Here is a 24,242-nt window from a genome sequence, read left to right as displayed (position 1 = left end):
CCTTGTGTCATTTTAAAATTTTAGGTGTTTTTCTTTTTAAATAGTTATTTGTCTCATTAACGTTCTTAAAAATAAATCATGTTCAAGGGTTTTAGTCCTCAAAAACTTTATTTGTAAAAAATTATCACTATTACATTTATTTTATCATCATTTATAAGATTTTAATTTTTGTAAAAAATTATCACTATTGCATTTATTTTATCATCATTTATAAGATTTTAATTTTTATCTAAGGTTTACAATTAAAGTAAAGGAAAAATAAGCCATGAGATTGAACGTACTAAAGAGCAAGGAATATTATATTGCCAGTTAAACTCTCATTTTAATTTTCTTGTTCCATGATTTGGCTCAAGTTGTGCTTTATATGATAGGAGCCTCATGTGAAAAATAGTTATGGAGGGCAGTTATTTTTATGGAAAAGGTACCCATTCTACTTATACAAGATCAAATGCTAAAAGTATTCCAAGTTCTGGGGTAAATCAATAGAGCATGTCATCATATAGGTCCAACAACCAAACAATGTACAAGTTATATGAACTTACATTAAGTCAACTATTTGAAGTACATGTTCAATTAGAGAAAGAAAGGGCATCAAAGCATTCAAAGGTCAATCTTCTAACATACAAAGTGTGTGTTATAAATAAGCGAGGAAAGAAATGAAACTTTAACATTACATTACTATCCTAAAAGAGGAAGCCCCTGTAGACCTCAACTCAAAGTTATAATACTATAAACACATATTTATACTAGTCTAAGATATTTTAAGAGACTTAAAAGATAAACGCATCTTTAATAGTTACATACATATATTTAGGAGTTTCAAAAAAGAATTAAAAAACACTTTGAATGAAAACTTAAAAATTATTTCTAACACTCCCCCCTAATTTTAAAAGTTCATAATTCTTGTAATTTGAATTTTAATTAAATGCTCAAGACTTGCTAGTGACATCTTATTTCTATCTCTTCAATCTTCCTTTCCTTAAGAATGGTCCATCTGAATATGGTTACTCCTAGCTATTTTTCTATTCTTGTGGTTACCACTAGAATTCTTTATCCAAATATCTATTTTCAAGATTTGGCTCTTCAAAAAAGTATTGGTAATTAATTGATATTTATAATTCTTGTCATATTTCATTCTTTTTTGGTGAACCTTAGAATATTAAAGAAACATCAAGAAAGGAAGAGTGAAGAAAGGTTATGAATGAAGAAATGACAAGTATTGTGAAAAATCATACATGAGAGTTAGTGGAACTCCCAAAGAAAAAGAAAGCAATTATATTAAAATAGACCTACAAAACTAAATATAATAAAAATTACAATGTATAAAAGTATAAGGCAAGACTTGTTGCTAAAGGTTATTCATATCAACTTGGAGTACACTTCACAAAAACATTTGCATCTATTACTAGAATGGAAACCATCATAATTGTTCTTGCTTTAGCAGTACAAATACAATTACAAGTTTTTCAACTTATTGTTAAATAAGCTTTTCTCAATGGAAAATTATAAAAAAAAGTTTATCTAGAGCTGCCTCCAAGTTATGTGATGAAAAGAAAGAAGACAAGGCCTTTAGACTTTATAGAACTTTTCACAGTTTCAATCAAGCACCAAAAGCATGGAACAACAAAATTTATTTTTATTTTCATCAAAATGATTTTATAAGGTATCAATCTGAAGGCTATTTTGATCAAAATTTTATAGTTTAAATATAATAAAAATTGCAATGTATAAAAATACAAGGCAAGACTTGTTGCTAAAGGCTATTCATATCAACTTGGAGTACACTTCACAAAAACATTTGCACCTATAGTTAGAATGGAAACCATCATAATTGTTCTTGCTTTGGCAGCACAAATACAATTACAAGTGTTTCAACTTCTTGTCAAATAAGCTTTTCTTAATGGGAAATTATAAAAAAAAAGTTTATCTAGAGCAGCCTCCAAGTTATGTGATGAAAAGAAAGAAGACAAGGCCTTTAGACTTTATAGAACTTTTTACAATTTAAATCAAGCACTAAGAGCATGGAATAACAAAATTTATTTTTGTTTTCATCAAAATAATTTTATAAGGTATCAATCTGAAGGCTATTTTCATCAAAATTTTACAGTTTATATATAATAAAAAGTACAATGTATAAAAGTACAAGGCAAAACTTGTTGCTAAACATTATTCATATCAACTTGGATTACACTTCATAAAAACATTTGCACCTATTGTTAGAATGGAAACCATCATAATTGTTCTTGCTTTGACAGCATAATATAATCTCAAGTTTTTTAATTATTGTCAAATAAGCTTTTTTCAATGAAAAATTATTAAAAAAGATTTATTTAAAGCAGTCTCCAAGTTATGTAATGAAAAGAAAGAAGAGAAGACTTGTAGACTTTATAATACTTTTTACAGTTTAAATCAAGCAGCAAGAGCATAGAACAATAAAATTCATTTTTATTTTTATCAAAATAATTTTGAAAGATGTCAATCAGAACCATCACTTTATATAAAGAAAAAAAGAGAAGATTTTATGATGGTTTACCTTTACATAAATTGATAATCTAATACATGCATACTCTATTACTATTACCATGTTAGAAAGAAGTAGGGAAAAAGAAGAGAGGAAGCCCCTGTAGACCTGAACTTGAACTACAATAGGCTAAACACATATTTATATTAATTTAGAATAATTTAAAAAACTTAAATAAATATTTTTTTAATAGTTGCATGCATATTATTTAGGTAACTGTAAAAGGGTGTCCTACGGTCTCAATTACAATATGCAAAGAGGAGAAACTGATTCAAAGGAAGAATTCTTCGGCAAAATCTCCTGGAAAAGAAAAGACCTTGCCCCTGCTTTTTATAGCCACTTGCATGTGAGCTTTTGCGTGCTTAAGAAAAGAAAGGGAGATTTTCTCCTCTTCCACGAAGTAAGGTCGGCCACCTGCGAAAGCTTTTTGTTTTGTTTTTCCTCTGCTAAAATAAATACATGAGGGGACGTTAAGATCTTTCCTATTTCAAATCATAGCAAAAGGAGAAACATTTCCTGTTTTTTAGTACAAAGTCGGTTTACCCTATGCCCTGTTAATAAAGAAATTAAGTCTATAGCCCTTTTCTTTTTCTTTCTTCCAAATTAACTGCTGCTACGATCTCACAGCTCGCCATCACCATCGTCACAGGAGAAGATGAGAAGTAGCAGACTCCCTCGGTGATTACTAGTAACTAACAAGATAGATGAGGTTGATAGTAGCTCATAGCCTTCACATAAACACAGGGAAAGGTTGCATTCTGTCCCTCATAAACATACTCAGCAGTTTCCAGAAGATGGAACAAATTAAGTAAGCTGATGGGAGCTGCTGGCAAGAAAAGAGAGTCAAACGGCCTGTGGGAATATTTTGTTTCTACCACCTCCGTAATATACAAAAGAAATCCAAGATCCATTTATGTTGAGCACTATTTTTTCTTTACCATTCCAAATTCCCAATAGATTCAAAGAGGTTTCTGCATATGAGTGACCGTGTCCACAATCACTGTCGATAACTCAAAACTGAAAGTACTAGCTGATTCTCTCTCAAAGTATACGGTCATAGCAAGTAATCCTTTGTACACCATAAGATCCATTTCAATCCCATGAATCGATCATTATAAGGTACAGCAACTTCCATTCCTCCCCATCCGATTGGCTAAATGATACCGCCATTGACCACACCCACTCAAAGGAATGCCTTAACTTCTTCCCAATGGTTTGTACACAGTTTTATTACGAGTAACTTCGATAAATTCTAATCATAATTTTTTAGTATTTGATAACTCAAAAGGAAAATTATTCTATTCTTATAGATAAATATAGAACAAATTATCACTGGAGACTTTTCTTTTTCTTTCTTCCAAATTAACTGCTGCTACGATCTCACAGCCCGCCATCACCATCGTCACAGGAGAAGATGAGAAGTAGCAGACTCCCTCGGTGATTACTAGTAACTAACAAGATAGATGAGGTTGATAGTAGCTCATAGCCTTCACATAAACACAGGGAAAGGTTGCATTCTGTCCCTCATAAACATACTCAGCAGTTTCCAGAAGATGGAACAAATTAAGTAAGCTGATGGGAGCTGCTGGCAAGAAAAGAGAGTCGAACGGCCTGTGGGAATATTTTGTTTCTACCACCTCCGTAATATACAAAAGAAATCCAAGATCCATTTATGTTGAGCACTATTTTTTCTTTACCATTCCAAATTCCCAATAGATTCAAAGAGGTTTCTGCATATGAATGACCGTGTCCACACTCATTTTCCATAACTCAAGACTGAAAGTACTAGCTGATTCTCTCTCAAAGTATACGGTCATAGCAAGTAATCCTTTGTACACCATAAGATACATTTCAATCCCATGAATCGATCATTATAAGGTACAGCAACTTCCATTCCTCCCCATCCGATTGGCTAAATGATACCGCCATTGACCACACCCACTCAAAGGAATGCCTTAACTTCTTCCCAATGGTTTGTACACAGTTTTATTACGAGTAACTTCGATAAATTCTAATCATAATTTTTTAGTATTTGATAACTCAAAAGGAAAATTATTCTATTCTTATAGATAAATATAGAACAAATTATCACTGGAGATTATATTTCACCTTCAAAAAATAAAATGAGAAGGATTAGTTTTCGGAAAAATTAAGGATAAAAAGAAAAGATGATGTGCTTAGGCTTACTAGACCAGCTTCAAAGACAAGAGAAGTCTCAGCAAGTCTGAAGAGCATAAGACAAATTAATGTACGAGCAGTTTAACACCTTCTTTGCTATCTTCTTTTCAGCAAAGAGGCTGCCTGAATTACTACTCGATACGGAACCAAATAAAATAAAATAAAGAATCGAGGATGTATCAGCCTTTCTACAGAAATCCGCCAGAAAAAAAAAGGCGAAAAAGGGTGAGAAAGGGTTGTTTGTTATAGGTAGCTGCATTCATCTCTGTGGCACTTTTTATCAGCCAAAGAGCCAAACTCCAGCCCCATCAATTCCTTTGATCATCGGATTGTTTAAAATTAAAAACAACAAGAATTAGGATAACCCATCAATTATTTTGATTACTTGATCGAAATAAGATGGCAAACAAACCCGGATTGGATGAGTTGAGAACTGGAAACTCAAGGATGGAGCCTTGTGCGGCTTGGCCAAAAACCCTACCTTTGCCATGATGCTGACTGTGAGGGTTATACTTGTATATAAAGGCCAATTTATGAAAGCCCTTTTGAATATTATTCAAAATCACGAATTTCTCCTCTTTATTTTTCTTTATTTCCAATTTGAGCCTTTGTTTTCCTTTAATTTGTTTTCTGAAGTAGGGTGGGGCTCAACGATGGGTGACGAATCACAGAGCCTGGTTTTTGGTGAAGCCCACTAGGACCCATACCACCATTTATTTATTTGGATGGTAAAATGACACTTCCCAGGGAGATTAGGGCAAGCAATTTACAGTATGCTAAGGGAATCAGGATGAAGACTGAGGAGGGGCCGGGAGGGGGTTAGGCTGAAGAATCACAAATTAAGAGGAAGGCAGCACCTTTCACTTGTTTGGATTAAAGAACGTTTAACAGATTTTCATTGTTTGGTTAGAGAAAGGAAGGGGCGTGTTTATTAAGATTCCTTGCAAACACTTGACGAGGCAGAGACTGATTTTATCAACCCAGTCAGTGGCGGAGCCACAATAGGGATTAAGGGGGCAATTGCCCCTTAATCCTTTTTTTAAAATATATTTTATTTTAAAATTTTAATATAATAATTTAATAAGTTTTTTTTAAGCATTGCACTCGCTGAGACGGTGGCAGTAGAGTGATTCAAATGGAGGTCGTTTTGCTGTCGTTCAATATGAAGAAATGTAAAAGATTGGTTTAAGGGAAGGGTGTAGGTTGGTCGTTAGTAGGATTTTGTCTCGGCGAACAAGTATAGATTTTCTAGGTTTCTTGTCATTGATAATATGATAATTTATGGGTCTGTTAAATTAATATATTTATGTATAATATTATATGTATATCAATATGAATTGAAATGAATTTTGATGAAATAATATGTATTGAAATAATATGTATTCTATTATGAATTTTATATGAAAAATAATGGTGATTAATATACTAGTGATTACAAATAAACTACTAAACTAAAAAAATTAGGAATATAATAAAAAAATATTTATATTTATATTTATATTTATATTTATATTTAACCTACTTGTATAAAATAAAAAATTAACAAAGAATTGTTACTAATAATTTCATTAGTCCCTACAAGATTTAGAAATAGATAAATAAATGATTCATTGTATATATTGAGAAAGAATATTTTTAATAAAATTAATAATAAAGTCATTGTTAAGTAATTTTAAAATATGAAAACTTGAAAAAAAAATAATTATAATATAAGTTTTTTTTATTTTAAAAATATTCTTAAATTAATTTTACTTGATATGAATTAGTATATAAATTTTAAATTATTTTTTATATAATATATAATATTAAATATTTATAATTTGTCTTTTCATTTAAAATTTTCTTGCTGCACCACTCACCTCACTCACAAAAAAGTTTTTTTAAAAAAATTGTAAAATAATGTGAAAGAAAGGAAAAATAATACTTGGTTCATCTTCTCATTCAAACACTACTGCAGTTGATGCTGGGTGACGGAAACGGCCTGTGAAGAAGTCAAAAAAATAAAAAATTAATAAAGAATTGTTACTAATAATTTCATTAGTCCCTACAAGATTAAAAGGCAATATAGGCTGTATGACAACTTTAACCGTAGTTTTGTAGGGGTGGTATCAGCGAAGACGACTAACCGGCAAAAACACCTAGAAAACTCCTTTCTCGTGCTTCGGAGAGAGAGAGACAACTTTTTTTCATGAATGTGCTTTATTCCTTGTTGCTAAGCAGCCCTGGTGGGTGGCTGCAAAAACAAAGTCCAAAAACACCCAGATTTCTTTCCTTCATGATGGCCGATGGCCGATTCACGTTGGAAAGAAGTTTAATATATGTTGGCATGCAGTTGAAAGAAGTTTCTTACAGACCAAGAGGGATTAATTTATTTTCCTTCTCTATTGTTCTGAAGACTGGTCCACGCTTTTGGGTCAAGAATTCTCTTGCTTGATTAAAAAAATTTCCTACAGAGCAAGGTCGGTCTTTCTTGTGCTGGAAATGAACAGGGAAGGAAAGATATGGAAGGGAAAGAAGTTAATGAAGCTGACGAACTTAATGAATTAGTCTTTCAAAAAAAATTGAGCAAGGGGCGATGTCTCGTATCAAGAATGGAACGAATTAAGGAGGAATGAAGCATAATTTTCATTGTGAACAGAGTATATAATATACATGTATTATAAAGTACAAAAAAAGTCAATAATGGATTTATAGTTTAATTAACATTTATATCTTTCTTCTTTAATTAACAGAAACTTTAAATCTCATTGAGAAAATTATATAACAATCATTGTGCATACAATCTAAATTCACTATTTATTGCTATTATACAATGATTTTTGTAACCTTCCAAAAAAAAAAAGTACTATTAGATGGATGTAGTTTAGTCTCGTTTTTCTGACTTGTTAGTTATTAATGATTTGACCGGGAATATATGACTTTTTCTATTTTGAATAATAAAATGATTTAATTACCATTTAGTTTAACTTTTTTAAGATGTTAGATAACATTTAAGTCTTTTTTTTTTAAATACAATAAAAGAACATCTTTGCCCTGGAAATAAAAATTTAAAATATAAGTACAAAGGTTTGATATTTTTGCATAGGTTTTTTTTTTTGTTAATTTGGGACCATCATGGATAATTTGATTTTTTTAATTTAATTAATTAATATTACATTTTAAAAAGTTGATAGCTTGTGAAAGGCTCACGTATCTTTCAAAAATTATATCTATATTGCTTGTGAATTTTTAATTTCTAGATTTTTATATTCATAGTATTTATATTAGTTGGTATTATAATAAGATATAAAAATCTAGAAATCTTTAAGTAATTAACATAATCTTAAGAAACTGGAATTTAAATATGTGTTAGATAAAACTTGATCCAAAAATAACTTTATAACTAATAACTAAAAATATTAAAAATTAAAATTGAACTCGTTGATTATAGAAAATCAATAATTAAAATATGCGAAAATATCATAAAATTCAGCTAACACATTCCTAAAATCTAAAACAATTCCTAAACATTGATTTATATGTAAAGAATTGAGGAATGCAGCATAATTTTCATTGTGAACAGGTTGTATACAATATGCAAGTATTATGTCGACGTTATATTGGTTCTTACATGGTACCAAGTAAAGAAATCACACAAAGGATGAGTGCACAGAAATTAAGACGAGTGAGAGGAAAAAAGAAAAAACAAGATCTTTCATACGTCTTTATTTATTATCCGCTAGGTAGAATCATGGAGGGATTGATGGCGCTATTGGATTCAGGCCGCCGACTTCTTTGTTTCATCGATAGTCTTGTTTAATTTGATGGGAGTGTTGAAATTTGATTCTATTATTTAATTTGATAAATTTTACTTAAAATTAATTTTTAATTTTTTAATTTTGATTATTATATTTTATATTTTTAGTAAAATATATTTATTTATTTATTTATTATCAAAATCTAATATAATCAAATCAAATTTTAATAAAAAAAACACATTTAAAGTATAAAACTCTCTCAACTATATTTTTGAGATTTACCTATTTATTTTTAAGTGTAAGTGAATTTATCTTTAGAGATCATATGTAGAAACAAAAAACTTCTAACAATGAAATTTCACTATGTGTCATTTTTATTTTATTTTTAGATAAAAAATAAAATAAATGACATAAAAAATAAATAGTTCTACATGTATTTTTTAGCTAATGAAATATTTAAAATATCTTGTTATAAATATAACATCCTATAAATAAAAATTAACTAATAAAATAATATTATGTGACATTATAAAAAAAACCCAATAGCCTCTGTAAACTTTTATAAATAAAAGGTCTCATCCTAGATAAAAAAAAAAATCATTGTAAATGTAAATAAAATTTCAGGACAAACTTTTTCAAGCAAAAAATCTCTCTATAAAGCTATCAAATCTTTGCATTTATATTTAAAGTCTATAAAGAATGAATTTTTATTGAGTTAAGTATAGATGCCACATAAGAATTTTTCAAGAATGCTATGAAAACAAATCAAAAATACTTTTTAAAGTATTTAATCATCAAATTTCACTCTGTAACTCATGTTTAAATTTGCATTCTTGTAAAGTATAAATCTTTGTTTAATTTCATAAATAAATCAAATTAGTACTTATCAAATTCAAGAAAAAAAATCAAAAAATTATTTATTGTTTTTGTAAGAATATTTTTGATATGGATTGTATTATATGTTTTAATAAAATTAAATATTTATATACGTGTGCATGCTTGTAAAATTTTAGGTATTCAAATTTGTTTGCAACATGCAAAACCATCACTCTACAATTTGGGATTTCTTTTGTAAATGAAATGAAACACTGCGCCTTGATTATTTTTTGGTACAAATATTGATGGAATTAATGGCTAAATCACTGCCCCTAAAAAATAATTAATCCAAGCTTATGTCATGTAATTATATATTATACAATATTCAAACTTCATCTCCAGTCCAATTCCTTTTCATTTTGGGGCCTGTTGGTCCTTGTTCCCCGAGCACTTCATTTGGTAGACTCCTGATAAACTTGTCGAAAGCAGATTTTAGTTTTCCAGGCAATAGTTTATCCACCTTCTTGATCTCTGCCGAGATGTCGTACGTAACTTTTGGACCCCATTTCCTGAAATAGTTGAGCCATGGTGGTTCATTAATGGCTGTGCCCAGATACTCAGCTGCCACCACTAAGGAATTTGTTCCTGTATCCATGAATTTCTTGCTTTTAGCGGTATCATTCCTAATTCCTATGCCCCCACTCCCTTGCAAAACTAGACCTGGCTTGGCATACATGGCATGGCCGTGTAGGGATGAATAGGTCACAGCTTTGTTGCCATTTTGAAACTCGAGTTCGGAAGCCTTCAACCATGTTCCCCCACTGTGTTCCGAAAAATAGACACTCCATAACTCTCCATTAAAATTGCTGATCCTCAAGGTCACATGCTCCCAATCGCCAACATGTTCTCCTATCTTTCCCAATGGAATATTTATAAATTCAACTTTAGCCTTTGAAGGACCATTGAAAGGGTAGCACACCCACACAGCTATATCAGTGAATGTGGCTCCGAGCATTGGCTTTATGTGTAAATAGACTTGGGAATCTTGTAGATTTCCTTTCTTTACCCTATCTTTGGCCCCTTCGTCCACAGGAAGATCTAGCCAATAAGTATCATCATCTGCACCACCTTGGGGAAGGTTCGAGCCATTGGATTCGATTGGCATAGGTTTGGATTCGTCCCCCTTTTTATATAGCAATGCCCCGTTTTTAAAATACCAATCCACTGAAGAAGGGAGGTATTGTTCATCAGGATGAAAATACATCCAAGGAGAATATGCCTGAAAGATCGTTTGAATTTGGTTTCGATTAGGCATACAAGATAGATTGGACACCACATTTTTCACACAAGACAGAGAAACAGGAGCAGTGATAGTATTTTGGGCTACAAATGTCCCTACACAGACACCCATGGCTTGTGTTCCTCTATTGCTAGGCAGCAGACTATAAACATTGAAACCATTTGGATCGCTCTCCTTACCAGGTCCCCATATCCACGAGTCAAACTCGCATTGGTCGGTGAGGTCAGACCGGACACAGTGGATTTTTCCAAGAGGAGGCTTCTGAGGGGAGTTGGTGACGACATGGCCTACAGCTTTGTAACCATCAGGCGGAGTAGGTAGCCAAAAGTAGCCAACGCCGTCTTGCTTGATTCGCAGAGAATCGCTGCTCCAAACAAGAGTATAATCAATCGGTTGCTTCAGTGCTGAGCCTGTGTCGTCTCTCCCTGCAAGAACCCATCCATATAGCAACGTGTTGTTGGGTTGGCTGTAGGAACCAAGCATAGAGAATCCTTGTGGAAATTGTGAGGGTTCGAAGAAGGAAGCTCCGAGATTATCTGGCCCTCCTTCATGTGTGGCCCAAACTTTGTTGAAAGATGATAACAGGCACACTTGTAATCCATCTCCAAGATCAATAATTCCACTGCCAAAACCTTCACCTGTACACATATATAAAGAAATATATTCAACAGTACACCACAATAGGACTGCATTAACAGTTTACTACCAGAAAGAAGAAAGCAACCTGGTGGCCAAGATGGTAAGGGAGCGGGAAGCTTGAAAGAGGCATCAATGGGCAATGTTTTCCGTTTCTTGGAGGTAACATTAGGTTTTACTGCAGATTGAGTGGAGGAAAGGCAGTTCCCCATAATTTCCAGCCGATCGAGTTATTCAAAGAAAGAAGGAGGTTGAGCTTGATAAGGTACTTGCGTGCATTTACAAGGAGATCAAAGCCTAGACTAGAGCCATATTCTGTTTATAAGACAGCTTAAGGAACACAGATATGAATGGTTGTGTTGAGGAAAAGGGAAAAGACAGCAAATAAATAAAAGTAGAGAGAAGCTAAAGGCTGTAACGTGCAAGCAAGACAACGGGATATACATCCATATTTGCATGCAGTATGCTTTCAAACTTTGTTCACCTTCTCTTTCACACCAAGATTCATATATGGGTGGCCCGCATTTGCAAAATTTCCCAAGTCTGGATGATGATTACAAGAAGATACGTAACATGTGTAACATTGGCATAGCATGATTTTCTTTTCTAACTTGAATAGTCTTTCAAGTAAACAAAAATTCCTGAGCACGCATGTATATGTTAGTGCATGCTTGGGCGGCATATCTACCTGATACCCATCTACTGATGCGGGTAAGGACTCAGAGTTCGAAAAGCAGCATGCTTATTTATCTGCGTTATATAGTAGTTTTGTGAATAGGGCAAAGATATAAAGCTCAACAGCCCCTGAATACCAAATCTATAAAATTGCAATAACAAAAAAAGAAATACCCGTAGAAGGAAACAAATACAAATATATACAGGAGTGAACAAAGAAAAATCCCGACCTTTCAATTTGGATCTCTTTATCTTCATATTAGGTATGTTTGTTTTTGTTTCTGTTTTTATGTTTGTTGTGGGATACAACCCTTCAAAGTGAAAAACACGAGAAAAAAAATGCTTTTGCTGTCTTTGCCTTTAGCAGCCTCACCTCTAAAAGCAAAAACAAACATGCACTTGAATTTTATACAGTACATTGCATAATTATAAAAGATTGGTTTAATATGTTAACCTATAATTTAGTTGTTTACGGGTCTCCAGCTATTCAAGTTGAATAAAAAATTAAAAAAAAAAAACAAAATAGATATCTTAGTTTAAAAAATCCAAATCAATCTACTTATCTAATCGACTTAACCTGACTCATTCAAAACATGACTCTTTATTTATTTTTATTTTATAAAAAAAAAAAATTAATCAAAACATCTTTGTTTTGATTTAAAAAAAAATGAAAATAGATAGACATCCTCAATTTATAATCCAGACATTGACTTGAGTGTATTGAAATCAATTTTAGTATTGAAAATAGATAGACATCCTCCAAAATAAATAGACATCCTCAATTGAGTGTATTGAAATCAATTTTAGTATTAATAAATTTCAAAAAAATCAATAATGAATTTATAATTTAATTGATAGTTATATCTTTTTTTTTAATTAACAAAAACTCTAAATCCCATTAAGAAAACCATATAACAATCATTGTGCATATAATCTAAATTCATTACTCATTGTTATAATACAATAACTTTTGTGCCCTTTCAAAAAAATTAAAAGTACTATTAGGTAGGAGTAGTTTGATCTTACCTTTTGGTTGATTTATTAGTCATTAATGATTTGGCTAAGGGTACATGTCTTTTTCTTTTTTTGAAACAATAAAATGACTTAATCATTATTCAGTTCAAATTTTTTTAAATTGTCAGGGTATTTAAATCTTTTCTATTTTTAAAATACAATGAAAGGACATTTTTTTCTTTGGAATAAAAAATTAAAATATAGTCTTTTCAAATAGGTTTTTTTCATTAATTCCAGGCCATCATAGGTAATTTGGTTTTTTTAAGTTAATTAACTAATATTACATTTCAAGAAGTTGATGGCACGTGGGAGACCCATACATCTTTTTGACAGCAATTACAGTGTAATACAATTTAAAAAAAGGTCAAATAAAAAAATTCAAAATCTAAGTGTAATTGTGTTTGTTGTCCAATTTTATATTATTATGCATAATTGTAAGACTCATGTTTTGGCCTATCAAACCCAAGCCTAAGTTTAACCCAAATTTAAGAACTTAACCTAATTAGGTATTTAAAGAGAATGTTGCTAAGGAATTGATTTTTTTTTCTCTTTTTCTTATCGTGACTTTCCTCTCATATTAATTAAATTTTTTTTCTCTTTTTCTTTGTTTCTCTCCTTTATCGTGACTTTCCTCTCATATTAATTAAAAGATTCAACTTTAAACTTAAGTTTTTAGATTTAAAAAAGGGTCAAAGAAGCAAGCATCATGACTCTTATTTTTTGTTGTTTTTTATTATGGATTTGATAGTTAATGGATTAAAAATGTACTCTTTTAAGAATTTTATGATGTTTAATGTATTGATGATTTAATAGGTGTAATGGATGTTTTAGGCGTTAGTCTTAACTTAAAATGAACTGATTAAGGACTGGAATTATGGATTTTAGAGGAACAAGATGGTTCTTATATGCTTTGCAGTTTAGGAAACTAAGAGATTAGGATTCTAAAATCATGATCTACTAGCTAATTGGTTAGCTTGAATAGTTTGATTGATTAGCCATTTTTGGTTGACCAGTTTGTGTGATAGTCTAGATTGATTGATCGATTAACTAGATAGTAGGGGTTAATCAGTTCTTTTTTATTTGATTAGTTTGGGAGATGTTCAGGATCAATCAAGTGAATATATTTTGATTTTATAATTATGTTTTGGTCTTTACTATTAGAGTTGAAATATTTTATATTATCTATTTTGAGTTGCTTATAGTATGATTTTTGTATTCATTATAGGTTCTTTTAACATTTCTCCTAACGATATTTAGTAATCTTCATTTCTACATCTGTTTATCTTTTGTTTTGATTTTTTGTGTGAGTATGATAATTTTATTGTGCATGAAATATAAATAATTTATGTATGCTGATTAAATGATGAGTACAGCTAATTATTTCTTAAATAATCACATATGTTGTTGCTTTTTTTGAATACTTATCTATTCTTGAAATTACATTTGCATTCTGTTGAATTACATTCTATTTGATATGATATTCATTTGCTTTGATAATAATATGAATATCTCTTATATCTTGATATTGGGATACTTGTCAAAAACTCCATACTAATAAAAAGTAGTTAGTCTATGTGCATATAGTAATTTTGTATATCTAATGATGAGTGAGGCACTAGCTTGAGGCTATTGATTCTTCCATAGTTATTGGAACCTTAGGGTTTTATATATTATTTATTATCTTACATGTATTCCACTACTATATTACTATTATGCTTAATGTGTGTATGTGTGTGTATGTTTCAATTCTTATACTTCTATTTTATATATGTGACGTGTATTAAATGGTATTTTCTCATCGAGTTGGTTGAATTCACCCCTCCTTTTTAATATTATTTTTAGGTTTTTATTTTCTGTTAGGATGTTAACTTTGTTGAGAGTTCTTGTTTTTTTTTTTTTGTTAGTATACCTTGCTTGCTTTCGTGAGGCTTTTTTTTAATTCTATTTTAATATCTTAGAGTGCTTTAATAATACTTTGTTTTAGTTAAAGATCAGATTTTGATATTATAATAAGTATTATGAAGATTATTTGATTTTATTGGTTTTGAAGAGTATTTTGAAAGTTTATGAAATGCTGTGAAATTTGTATAATTTATTTTATGATAAGTATGTTTGAGGCTTGGCATAGATGGGATATCCTCATGAAACCCACTCATGTGTTACTAGTCACAGATCTAGGATTCGAGTCCTGAAAATGACATCAATCCGACTATTGAATTAACTAAAATTTTACAGGAGTTTTCAGACATATTACATTATATTGAGTTAAAATTTAAGGTCAATTAGAGTTTGGAAAGGTTTTATGATATAGGTTAACAAATGCAATATGAATTTTGCTATTTGTTGCCTTTTAACTTATGAACTTTCTATTTGAAAAAATTCTTTCTACTAATATAAAGATTTTCAACAACTAATTCTAGGAGTTTTCTTAATTCTATAAGGACATTTAATGGTAGCAATAAAGGTTTCCTTATGTGGTGGGGATTAATTAATAAAATCATAATAATAAAAGGAAATCTTATAGGCAACAATAAAGAAACATGCCTCATTGTTATTTGTCCATGTTGTGCAAGGATCTCCTAACATAAAAAGATTATCATGAGCAACTATTTAAAGGAAACAAAACAAAAATTATATTTAATAGTTTCATGCTCAGAGAGAACATCAACGACATCAACATTATCATATCTCTACTAGATTGTGATTTCAGCTATATGTAGAAAATCAAGTAAGGAAGATCATGTTGTGGCTTATTTAAATTATTTATATTAATCTGAATATTTATTTAGAGCTTTATTGTTGTTTTATTTTAATTATAGTTTAGGTCTTTGTTTTAGTTTGGGTTTATGACAACTCAAAGCCAATATTTAGGTCTTGTTTTAGACCTTAGACATGTGTTAGCTGAGTTTTAGTTTAGGTTTTTTGGTTTGCAGTCTAAAAAAGGTGCATTAGGGTTATTTGAATGACTATATATTGTTTTCTTTGTTGTAAAATTCAGCAACCATGATATTTTAAATAAACTTATGTTTTACATGATGTAACACTTTTTTCTTTGCTAAAACAAATAGCAAATTTAACTTATTAAGGTATAATTAATCTTGTGATGTCTTCACATACTTCAGGCTCTTGATTCTCTATAATCAAAGGGCCCATTTTAGGTTTTCAGTACCTTTAGTTATGAGGTATAATATTATCTTTGAGTCAAGGTTTATCTATCATAAACTTGAGTTTTGGTTTTTCAGGATTGTGCTAATTTTGCTTGAGAATTTCTAGATCTTTATATTCATGGTGTTTATATCAGTTAGCATTAGAGTAAGATATAAAGATCTAGAAATTCTCAAGCAAAATTAGCACAATCTTAAAAAGCTAAAACTCAAGTTTTTGATAGATAAACCTTGATCCAAAGATAACCTTATACCTAATATCTAAAGATATTGAAAACTGAAGTTGAACTCATTGATCCAAGAGCCTAAAGTATGTGAAGATGCCACAAGATTAATTATACATTAATAAGTCAAATTTGTTCTTTGTCTTAACAAAGAAAAGAACATTACATCATGCAAAACACAAATTTATTTAAAATATCATAGCTATTAGATTTTGCAACAAAGAAAATAATATGTAGTTCTCCATCTAATAACCTTAATGGACCTTTTTTTGGTTGCAAACCAAAAGACCCTAACTAAAATGCAGTTAACACATCTCTGAAATCTAAAACAAGTCCTTCATTTTGGGTTCTTGTAAACTAAAACTAAAATAAAGCCTTAAACTAAGATATTGTGGACATTTGGCAATGTCGCCCTTGTTTGTTTCCCTATAAAAAATATTACAGGGAAATACTAAACTAAAGAGAAAATTTAAAGCAACACAAGTAAGAGATATCTTATTTGAGTTCGTAAAGCATGTAAGATTTCTTTAAAAAAGGTTTCTAGTAATGTGATCCAGTCAACGGTGAGATTGTGTTGTTCTTTTATGCTAAAATCATCCTTTATGCCCTCATTGTGATGCTCTGTTAATGCCAAGTTAAGAGTATTAGGGCTTTATATTTGTTTTTAAGTTTGAACTACTGGAGTGTGAAAGGCAATCTGAAATGTTAATAAGAAAAATGAGTGGGTTAGATCGTGGGAACTCAATGAGGAAAGCTGGTTAATTTCTTATAAAAATAATGTGATAAATAGCAACTAGTAAATCTCATTGTTGAATCATCTGTGTAGAAGGTTTAATGTATCTTTATGTATTTGGTTGTGTTCTCAAAGGTGCTGTTTGGAACGCATGACTAAGTGAGATTATTGATAATTGCAGCACATACAAGATCGTGGGTTGAAGCCTCTTTGAATTTCATGACTTGTGCAAACATGTTCTGGTGGCTGGCTGAAAGCCAGTGGGGTGGCTAGTTTACATTAGAGCCGAGAATAGGCCACCTAAATCCCTTGAATCCAAAGACCTACCAAGTTCTATAAAATGTGATTGGTGATACAGAGTGATTGGTGATACAGCTACCTTATTTCCTGAGCCATTTGACCATGTTGAAGGCTTGGATGTTAGAAAGTAAACCTGGCAATGGAACTCTCAGTCAACTCCTTGAGACATTTGTTAGCCTAATCTTCCTTTATATTATGTCCCTCAATCGCACAATGGTTTGTTGGAAAGACTTTTTATTGGATGACAGCACCCTTCATTTTTTTCACTAATCATATCATCCTACAAACAGGAAACAACGGTCCAAACAACACAAAACTGGTCGTTTCTTCTAGTTACAGACCTATTGCATCATCCTTAGAGTTTTATTATTTGGATTGGAGGCATTGTGGTTTTGTTTGGAATGATAGCCAATATGATTGTAAAATCCAAATTTTTGGTACAAAACTAAGCTAAAATCAGCCTAAACTCAACCTAAGTTAACCTAGGTATTTAAAAAAGAGTTACAAGAGAATTTCTTTCTTCTATTCTAATTTTTATAGCCGTCATGGCCTTCCCCTCCTCAAATCAAAGATTTTAGTTTTTGATCTTGAGTTTTGTAGCCGTCATGACCTTCCCCTCCTCAAACCAAAGATTTTAGTTTTTGATCTTGAGTTTTTGGTTCAAGAAAGGTGAAAGTAACAAATAAGTGCTTCTCTTTTATATTACTTTTAATTGTAGTTTGTTTATAGAATAATTAAAAAAGATATTAGGGTTTATAAGGATTGGAAGCTTATATTGTTAAGATTAATTTTATAATTATTAAGGGTTTAATATTATGTGATTAATTAATATGTTGTTAAAAATAAGGATTTATGGGTTGATTTGTTTAAATTAATTTTTATGGGTAAAGAAATCCATTTCAATCTTGCTAGAAAATCTGGACAGAATGGTCTTGTGGTTAAAGATGTCAAAATTTTATTTTGATCCATGATTTATGAAAATTTCAGTTTAGTCCCTAAACTTTGAAAAAATTACAATTTGACCCCTAAATGTATTTTGAGATTCTAGATAGTGTTATTTTGAGCTTAAGAATGATGAATATCAGTTTGATAATTTATTTGGAATATTTTTAGTTTGGTCCTTTAATTTTAGAAATTTACAGTTTAGTCCATATACTTTATAAAAATTATATTTTGGTCCCTAGTTCTTTCTAGACAGGATTGAGGATGGTTTATGAGTGAAATTTTAGTATGGTTATGTATTTATAATTTGGTCCAATTTTGATAAAATTATGTTTGGTCTAATTTTGGATAATTGTCGTTTTAGTCCCTAAATCTAGGATACTAAATACATATGTATGTTGATTATACAATGAGTACAACTAGTTAATTTCTTGAATACTTATATATGTTGTTTTATTTTTCAAGTACTTATTTATTTTTGAATTTACACTCGGAATCGGTCAAACTAAATTTTATTTGATACGATATAAGTTTCTCTGATGATTCTATAAATATCTATTATGCCTTGATATAAGACTTGTCATTAACTCTATTCTAATGGAGAGTAGTTAGTTTATGTGCACATGGTATTTTACATAGCTAGCTGGTGAGATAGGCATCAGCCTATGGCGACTAATCATCTCATAGTGGTCACCTTTAAGTGTCATCTGGTCACTTTTGAATGTCATCTCGTCAACTTTAGGTATCATCTAATCTCTGACATATATTCCACTACTTTATGATAATATGTTTAGTATATATATGTATATCAAGATAGATCAACTTGTAACTATTAATATCTAAAATATATATTAAATATTATTTTTTTACTGAGTTAGTTGAACTCATCTTTTATTTTTAATATTATTTCAAGTTTTTAGGTTCTGATAGCGAGTGAATTTTGTTGAGTGTTATAGCTTTTTCAGTTTTGGTTAGTATACCTTGCTTATTTTGTGAGGCTTTCCTTTTAATTTTGATTTGATGTTTTAGATGCTCTTCTATTATCTTATTTTAATTAAGTTTAGTTTTTGATAATGTAATGAGTATTATATATTATTATTTTAATTTTAATTATTGATAAGAAATTTTGGTTTCAAGTATACTATTTCTAAAAATTATAAAATACTGTGTAATTTTGAATGTGTTTTTTTCATATAACTATTTTAAAGTTTAGTGTAAGTAAAATGTGTTTTTGACACTTTTCCTGCATTGTTAGTTCCGAACCCGGAATATAGGTATTGAAAATCAACCACCACCAAGCGGTAACAGTGGCATTGGTGGATCATGGTGTGGACCTTTCAAAACATGGCAAACCATATATAACTATGACATAGCATATGGATTGACCTCGGAGGAGACCAAGTTGGTGCTCGGGGGTGAAGTGGCATTATGGTCAGAGCAAGCACAACCAACAGTTTTGGACACACAGAGTTTTAATACCGGTCGCACTTTCGGTTTTTCGTTCTAGTTCCTACTTTGTATGGACCTTAATAAGATCAAGGGGTGCTGCAGGCTTAAAATTCCAAGCCCCTTTCATCGTGATTGATAGCTTAATTTCAGAAAAGGTAGAGGTAGTTCTGCTAACCATTTTGGCAATCATTATAAAAAGTTACAGTAAAATCATTTTTGAAATTGTGTTTTATTTTCTTTCGAATGAATCATCCATGCTCTCTGTAACAAAGATTCGGCATTCCTTGTCTTTATGTTATGATAGATTGCAGAATTCAATTAAGAGGGTTCAAGAATCAATAAACATAAAAGTATACATGCAAACTTATCCACATGTAAGTGCAGTATTTCAATTTTTTGACAGCATACATTTAAATTCTGACCTTACTGTGTTGTGTGTTAAGAAGAGCAGTTATATCCAATAATAACAATTGAATTGCAGTAGCATTGATATACTTTTAGACAAAAGCTAGTGTCCTCTTAGCATAATTTCAATGAAATTGGAAGAGTCACAGATATAGACCTGCACTGATTCCCTTGGGGTATTTTTTGCAGGCACTGTTTCCCATCAGGAGAACATCACTATAATGTACACATGCTGTTTTCTGTTTGCAATGTAACTAGTCTAATCACACCAACCAATACAGAAACAAAATGGCTCATTTGACAGAAAAAGAGAGTGGTTAGTAATTTGCTTTGTAGAGATAAATCATCAATTATAATGTTTACTTGGCCTATGACAACACTAGCTGCATCAATATTTGTTTTGGCAGTCTTTTTCCTAACCATCAACACTCGGATGAACCAAGGACCACAGACACCAGCGCTTGTAGGAGAAGACATTTGTTGTTTCTTGTTCTTGTAATATAATAAATTTATAGTCTAAGTTGAACAGTACAAGTAACAAAAAGCGAAGCAAATGCTCAACAGCCAAGCTACATAAACATAGACGACAGCCGAATGCACTTGCTTTACTCTATCAGTTAATTTATTAGAAAAAACAATTATAGATGGTTGAGATATCCATTCATGAGAAATGAGTGTCTGATTGTTTTTCTGCTCTATATTCTTTTAACTGGGAAAAAACATATTTGATGGAACTTGCTCCAAAAAATGTTTCACTCGGGGTTTGACATTACTTCTGTATTGAGTATTAGGTGCCGACCTGCCGATGTTACACTGCTCCAATGCATCACAAATGCAATTGGGTGTCTACATCATCCTTATTATAAGCTATAATAAGTTTTTAACTCGATATAGACTGTATTTCTTGTATTGAATTAAAATATAATATAAATTATATTTTAGTATCTTATTATATAACTTAAATTTTTATATTAAGATAGTTTTTTAATATAGTATTGAAGTTTTGATAATTACGAGTTGAAATCTTAATATTTTTATTTTTTTAATTAAAATTAATTAATTGTATAAAGTATCATGGGTTTATGGAAGTTTTAAGTTGAATCTTAATATTTTTATTTTTATTTTGAATTAAAATTAATTAATTGTATAAACTATCGTGGGTTTATGGAAATTTTAAGTTTTTATTTAAAAAAATATATTATAAAATAATATAAATTATATTTTAAAATTAAGATGTTTTTTTCTGGACAGAATATTTAATAGGATTGGCCTCCGGTGGAAATTAGAGGAACCTGGGACAGGGGAGAAAACAGTTGAATGGTAAATCTTGTTTCAGGCAATTAGCGAAGTAACCATTCTTGCATAAGTTAAGATGGGCAGGTTCAATAGCTTGCTTGAAACTTTCTTCATTAATCCCACCTAACTTGACTTTTTTACACTAACTTATAGAGATCATTTCCTCTTTTTAATTTCTTGCACTCATTGATAACTGAATCCTCTAAATCTTTAGAATTTTCTAACCTTTCTTGCACTTGTGAGTATCCCTCCAGGTCCACTATAAAACTGAAACTAGTTTCAAGTTTCAGGGGAAGTGCTCAAGTTAGTCTTATCTCACCTACTCCTACGCCATGAACTCTTCAAGTGTAGTGGTGGCAGCAATGGCTGCTCTAATGATGTTTCTTTTACTTGCCCCAACTTCTGATGCTGCGATTTCCTGCAGTGATGTGATCAAGGACCTGAGGCCTTGTGTGAGCTACCTTACGAGCGGCACTGGGAAACCACCTTCTGCATGCTGTGCAGGAGCCTCAGCTCTTCAATCTGCTGCATCAAGCACCGCTGATAAGAAGGCAGCTTGTGAGTGTATCAAATCAGCTTCAAAGTCATTAAATCCAAACCCCCAGTTGGCCCAGGCTCTTCCAGCTAACTGTGGAATCAACTTGCCTTACACTATCTCTCCCAGTGTTGATTGTTCCAAGTAACATATCTATCAACTCTCTCAGCTTGCTTTTTTTTCCTTTTACTGCAGTTTCCCGCTTTCTCTTTGATAACCGGATGTTTTTCCTTCTGCAGGATTAGTTAGTTGAGATGGAGATGGAAATGGTCTGCTGAAGGCTTTCGATCCGCGTGTTACTATTTTAAGTGAAATGGGAAGAGTTCTGCCTAATTTATGTATGTGTGTGTACGGGAAGCTTACCCTATTTTGTAATGTGTTGAACGCATGCTAGTGCCTTTGCTTCTGCAAGTAAAAAAAGACACCATAATTATGGTCAAGAGTAGCACGCTAATCCACTCATCATCTATGCCCTTTTCTTAATATGCAAAGGAGACTTCTTCTCCTTTTTTCTTATCTATATTGAACTTCAATGCTATAACAATTAAGGACAGGGCCATCGTCTTCTACATTATCTGGGGCACGTAAAATTTACAATTATTGCAGTGGAACTCACGTTGTTTGAATACCATATGATGTAAACAAAAATCAGCAGTGTGATTTCAATCTCAATGGGGTTTTGAGAGGGAAGATCTGAAGCTGGACACTCTGAAATGCAAGTAAGATCACATTAAATCCATGGTTAATGGATGAATATGATATGATAATCCTCCAACATTTCTAATCGAGTTAATTTTATCTTTGAATGTATTTACTTCTCTAAGATTCTCAAACCAAACTACTATAATTAGCTATGTCTATTTTCTATTTTCAAAAACATGGGTGGGCAAAACGATGAACAGGGGCCTTGTTCTCAGGGAAATGTCCAATAGTTGTTTGGTGCTCGTGTGATTTCGGGCTTCAAAAATAAAATAAAACACTGACAGAGATAGATCTCAGGCTTCCAAATTGTTTCCTGGGCTAGACCCATGTGAGGCTCTTTGGGGAGGCTTCTCAAGTGATAGCATACAAAACAGAAAAGAAAAGGAAATGAGACCAGATACTTGGGACATGGCAGCAAGGATTATCATTCATATCCTTGTTTCTTTTATTCGAAACTGTTTTTTTTTTTCTTCACATTATATTTTTTTTATTTTTTCATATCATTTTTACTTGCTGATTTCAAAAATAAATTTTAAAAAATAAAAAAAAATATTATTTTAATATATTTAAAAAAAATACTTTATTAAAATATCAAAATATCAAACAAGAAGAAAAGGGTTTTCTCATCTTAGGGATTGGTGGGGGATGACCAAAGAACTAAAAGCTTTTCTTTTGCTAAACAGTACTCCTTAGATCTAAACCATCAGATTCAAAGAGGGAGAATATGATGCAGCAATGTGCCAAGTATAGCAAATAACTTAACTATTATTAATATAAAAAAGTTTTCTCTCAGTGAAAGATAGAATTAGTATCACAATAATGAAATCCCAAAACATCAATTTTTACATGTTATCCTCAAAAAACTTTATATCTATTGTCAATAATACTTCAACCTCATAGTTCTTTTTCCTTCTATTCTAATTGTTTCTAAAATCATACAGTCAAAAGAGATATAGATGTTACCATGAATAAATATTTATCAAAATGGATATTATTTTTTCCATGAAAGAACAATGTCTTTTTTCTTTTTTTTTTGAGCCAGGAGTATCAAAAAGAAATTCAAACCCTAGATTAAGATTTTGTAGATATAAATTTGAATTTCAGGAATGACGATTCACAATCTAAACTAAATAATCAAAAAGAATATAAATTGAATTTAAATGATATGATTTTGAATTAAAATGATGATGAGTACTCGAAGATCTAAAAATCTCACTCCAATAAATGATTTGTTTAAATTAAAAATTTTTATAATTAATATATCAAATATTTTTAAGATAGTGTTAAGTTAATCAGAAAATTACTAAATTATCACAATAAAGATATTTTTAAATTCATATATGAATCTAAATTGTCTATTAAAGTTAAATATACTATGAGTTATTATATGTTTAACTATTATTTTTTAAATTTAAATTTATTATTTGTAAATTAATTATATATTATATTTATTCTTAACAGTGTATAAAAAACCTTGGCTAACTGAGGTTAAAAGCAATTATAAAATAAAATAAAATAAAATATATAAAAAACCTTGGCTAACTGAAGTTAAAAGCAATTATAAAAAAAATAAAAAAAAGTAGGAACTCCTAATCCTCAATCAAAAAGAAAATTA

The 24,242-nt window shown here is 30.7% G+C and overlaps 2 protein-coding genes and 1 long non-coding RNA gene across 4 annotated transcripts; 2 read left to right on the top strand and 1 right to left on the bottom strand.

The window, feature by feature from the left end:
• The first annotated feature begins 785 nt into the window (after positions 1-785).
• LOC105137798 (uncharacterized) lies at positions 786-18,700 on the top strand. Its single transcript, XR_844650.1, has 4 exons — positions 786-795; positions 10,249-10,253; positions 11,533-11,538; positions 18,623-18,700. It is a non-coding gene; the product is annotated as an uncharacterized LOC105137798 (long non-coding RNA).
• On the bottom strand, positions 9,484-11,533 carry LOC105137797 (uncharacterized). Its single transcript, XM_011043678.1, has 2 exons — positions 11,277-11,533; positions 9,484-11,190 (listed from the first exon to the last, which is right to left on the bottom strand). Exons 1-2 carry the CDS (start codon positions 11,398-11,400, stop codon positions 9,638-9,640), a joined length of 1,677 nt encoding a protein of 558 aa, XP_011041980.1. The 5' UTR covers positions 11,401-11,533; the 3' UTR covers positions 9,484-9,637.
• Positions 18,701-21,634: 2,934 nt separating the features above from the next.
• Positions 21,635-22,379, top strand: LOC105137796 (non-specific lipid-transfer protein 8-like). Of its 2 annotated transcripts, none has more exons than XM_011043676.1 (2): positions 21,635-22,069; positions 22,146-22,379. In XM_011043676.1, exons 1-2 carry the CDS (start codon positions 21,723-21,725, stop codon positions 22,168-22,170), a joined length of 372 nt encoding a protein of 123 aa, XP_011041978.1. In that variant the 5' UTR covers positions 21,635-21,722; the 3' UTR covers positions 22,171-22,379. The 2 variants fall into 2 exon arrangements, with proteins under 2 accessions (XP_011041978.1, XP_011041979.1); XM_011043677.1 differs by having other exon boundaries at positions 21,648-22,069; positions 22,165-22,379.
• The last annotated feature ends 1,863 nt before the right edge of the window (positions 22,380-24,242 follow it).

This window comes from Populus euphratica, unplaced genomic scaffold (assembly GCF_000495115.2).
Source record: "Populus euphratica unplaced genomic scaffold, PopEup_1.0 scaffold71.1, whole genome shotgun sequence".
Classification (NCBI taxonomy): Eukaryota; Viridiplantae; Streptophyta; class Magnoliopsida; order Malpighiales; family Salicaceae; genus Populus; species Populus euphratica.
This window is presented reverse-complemented; position numbering and strand designations above follow the sequence as displayed.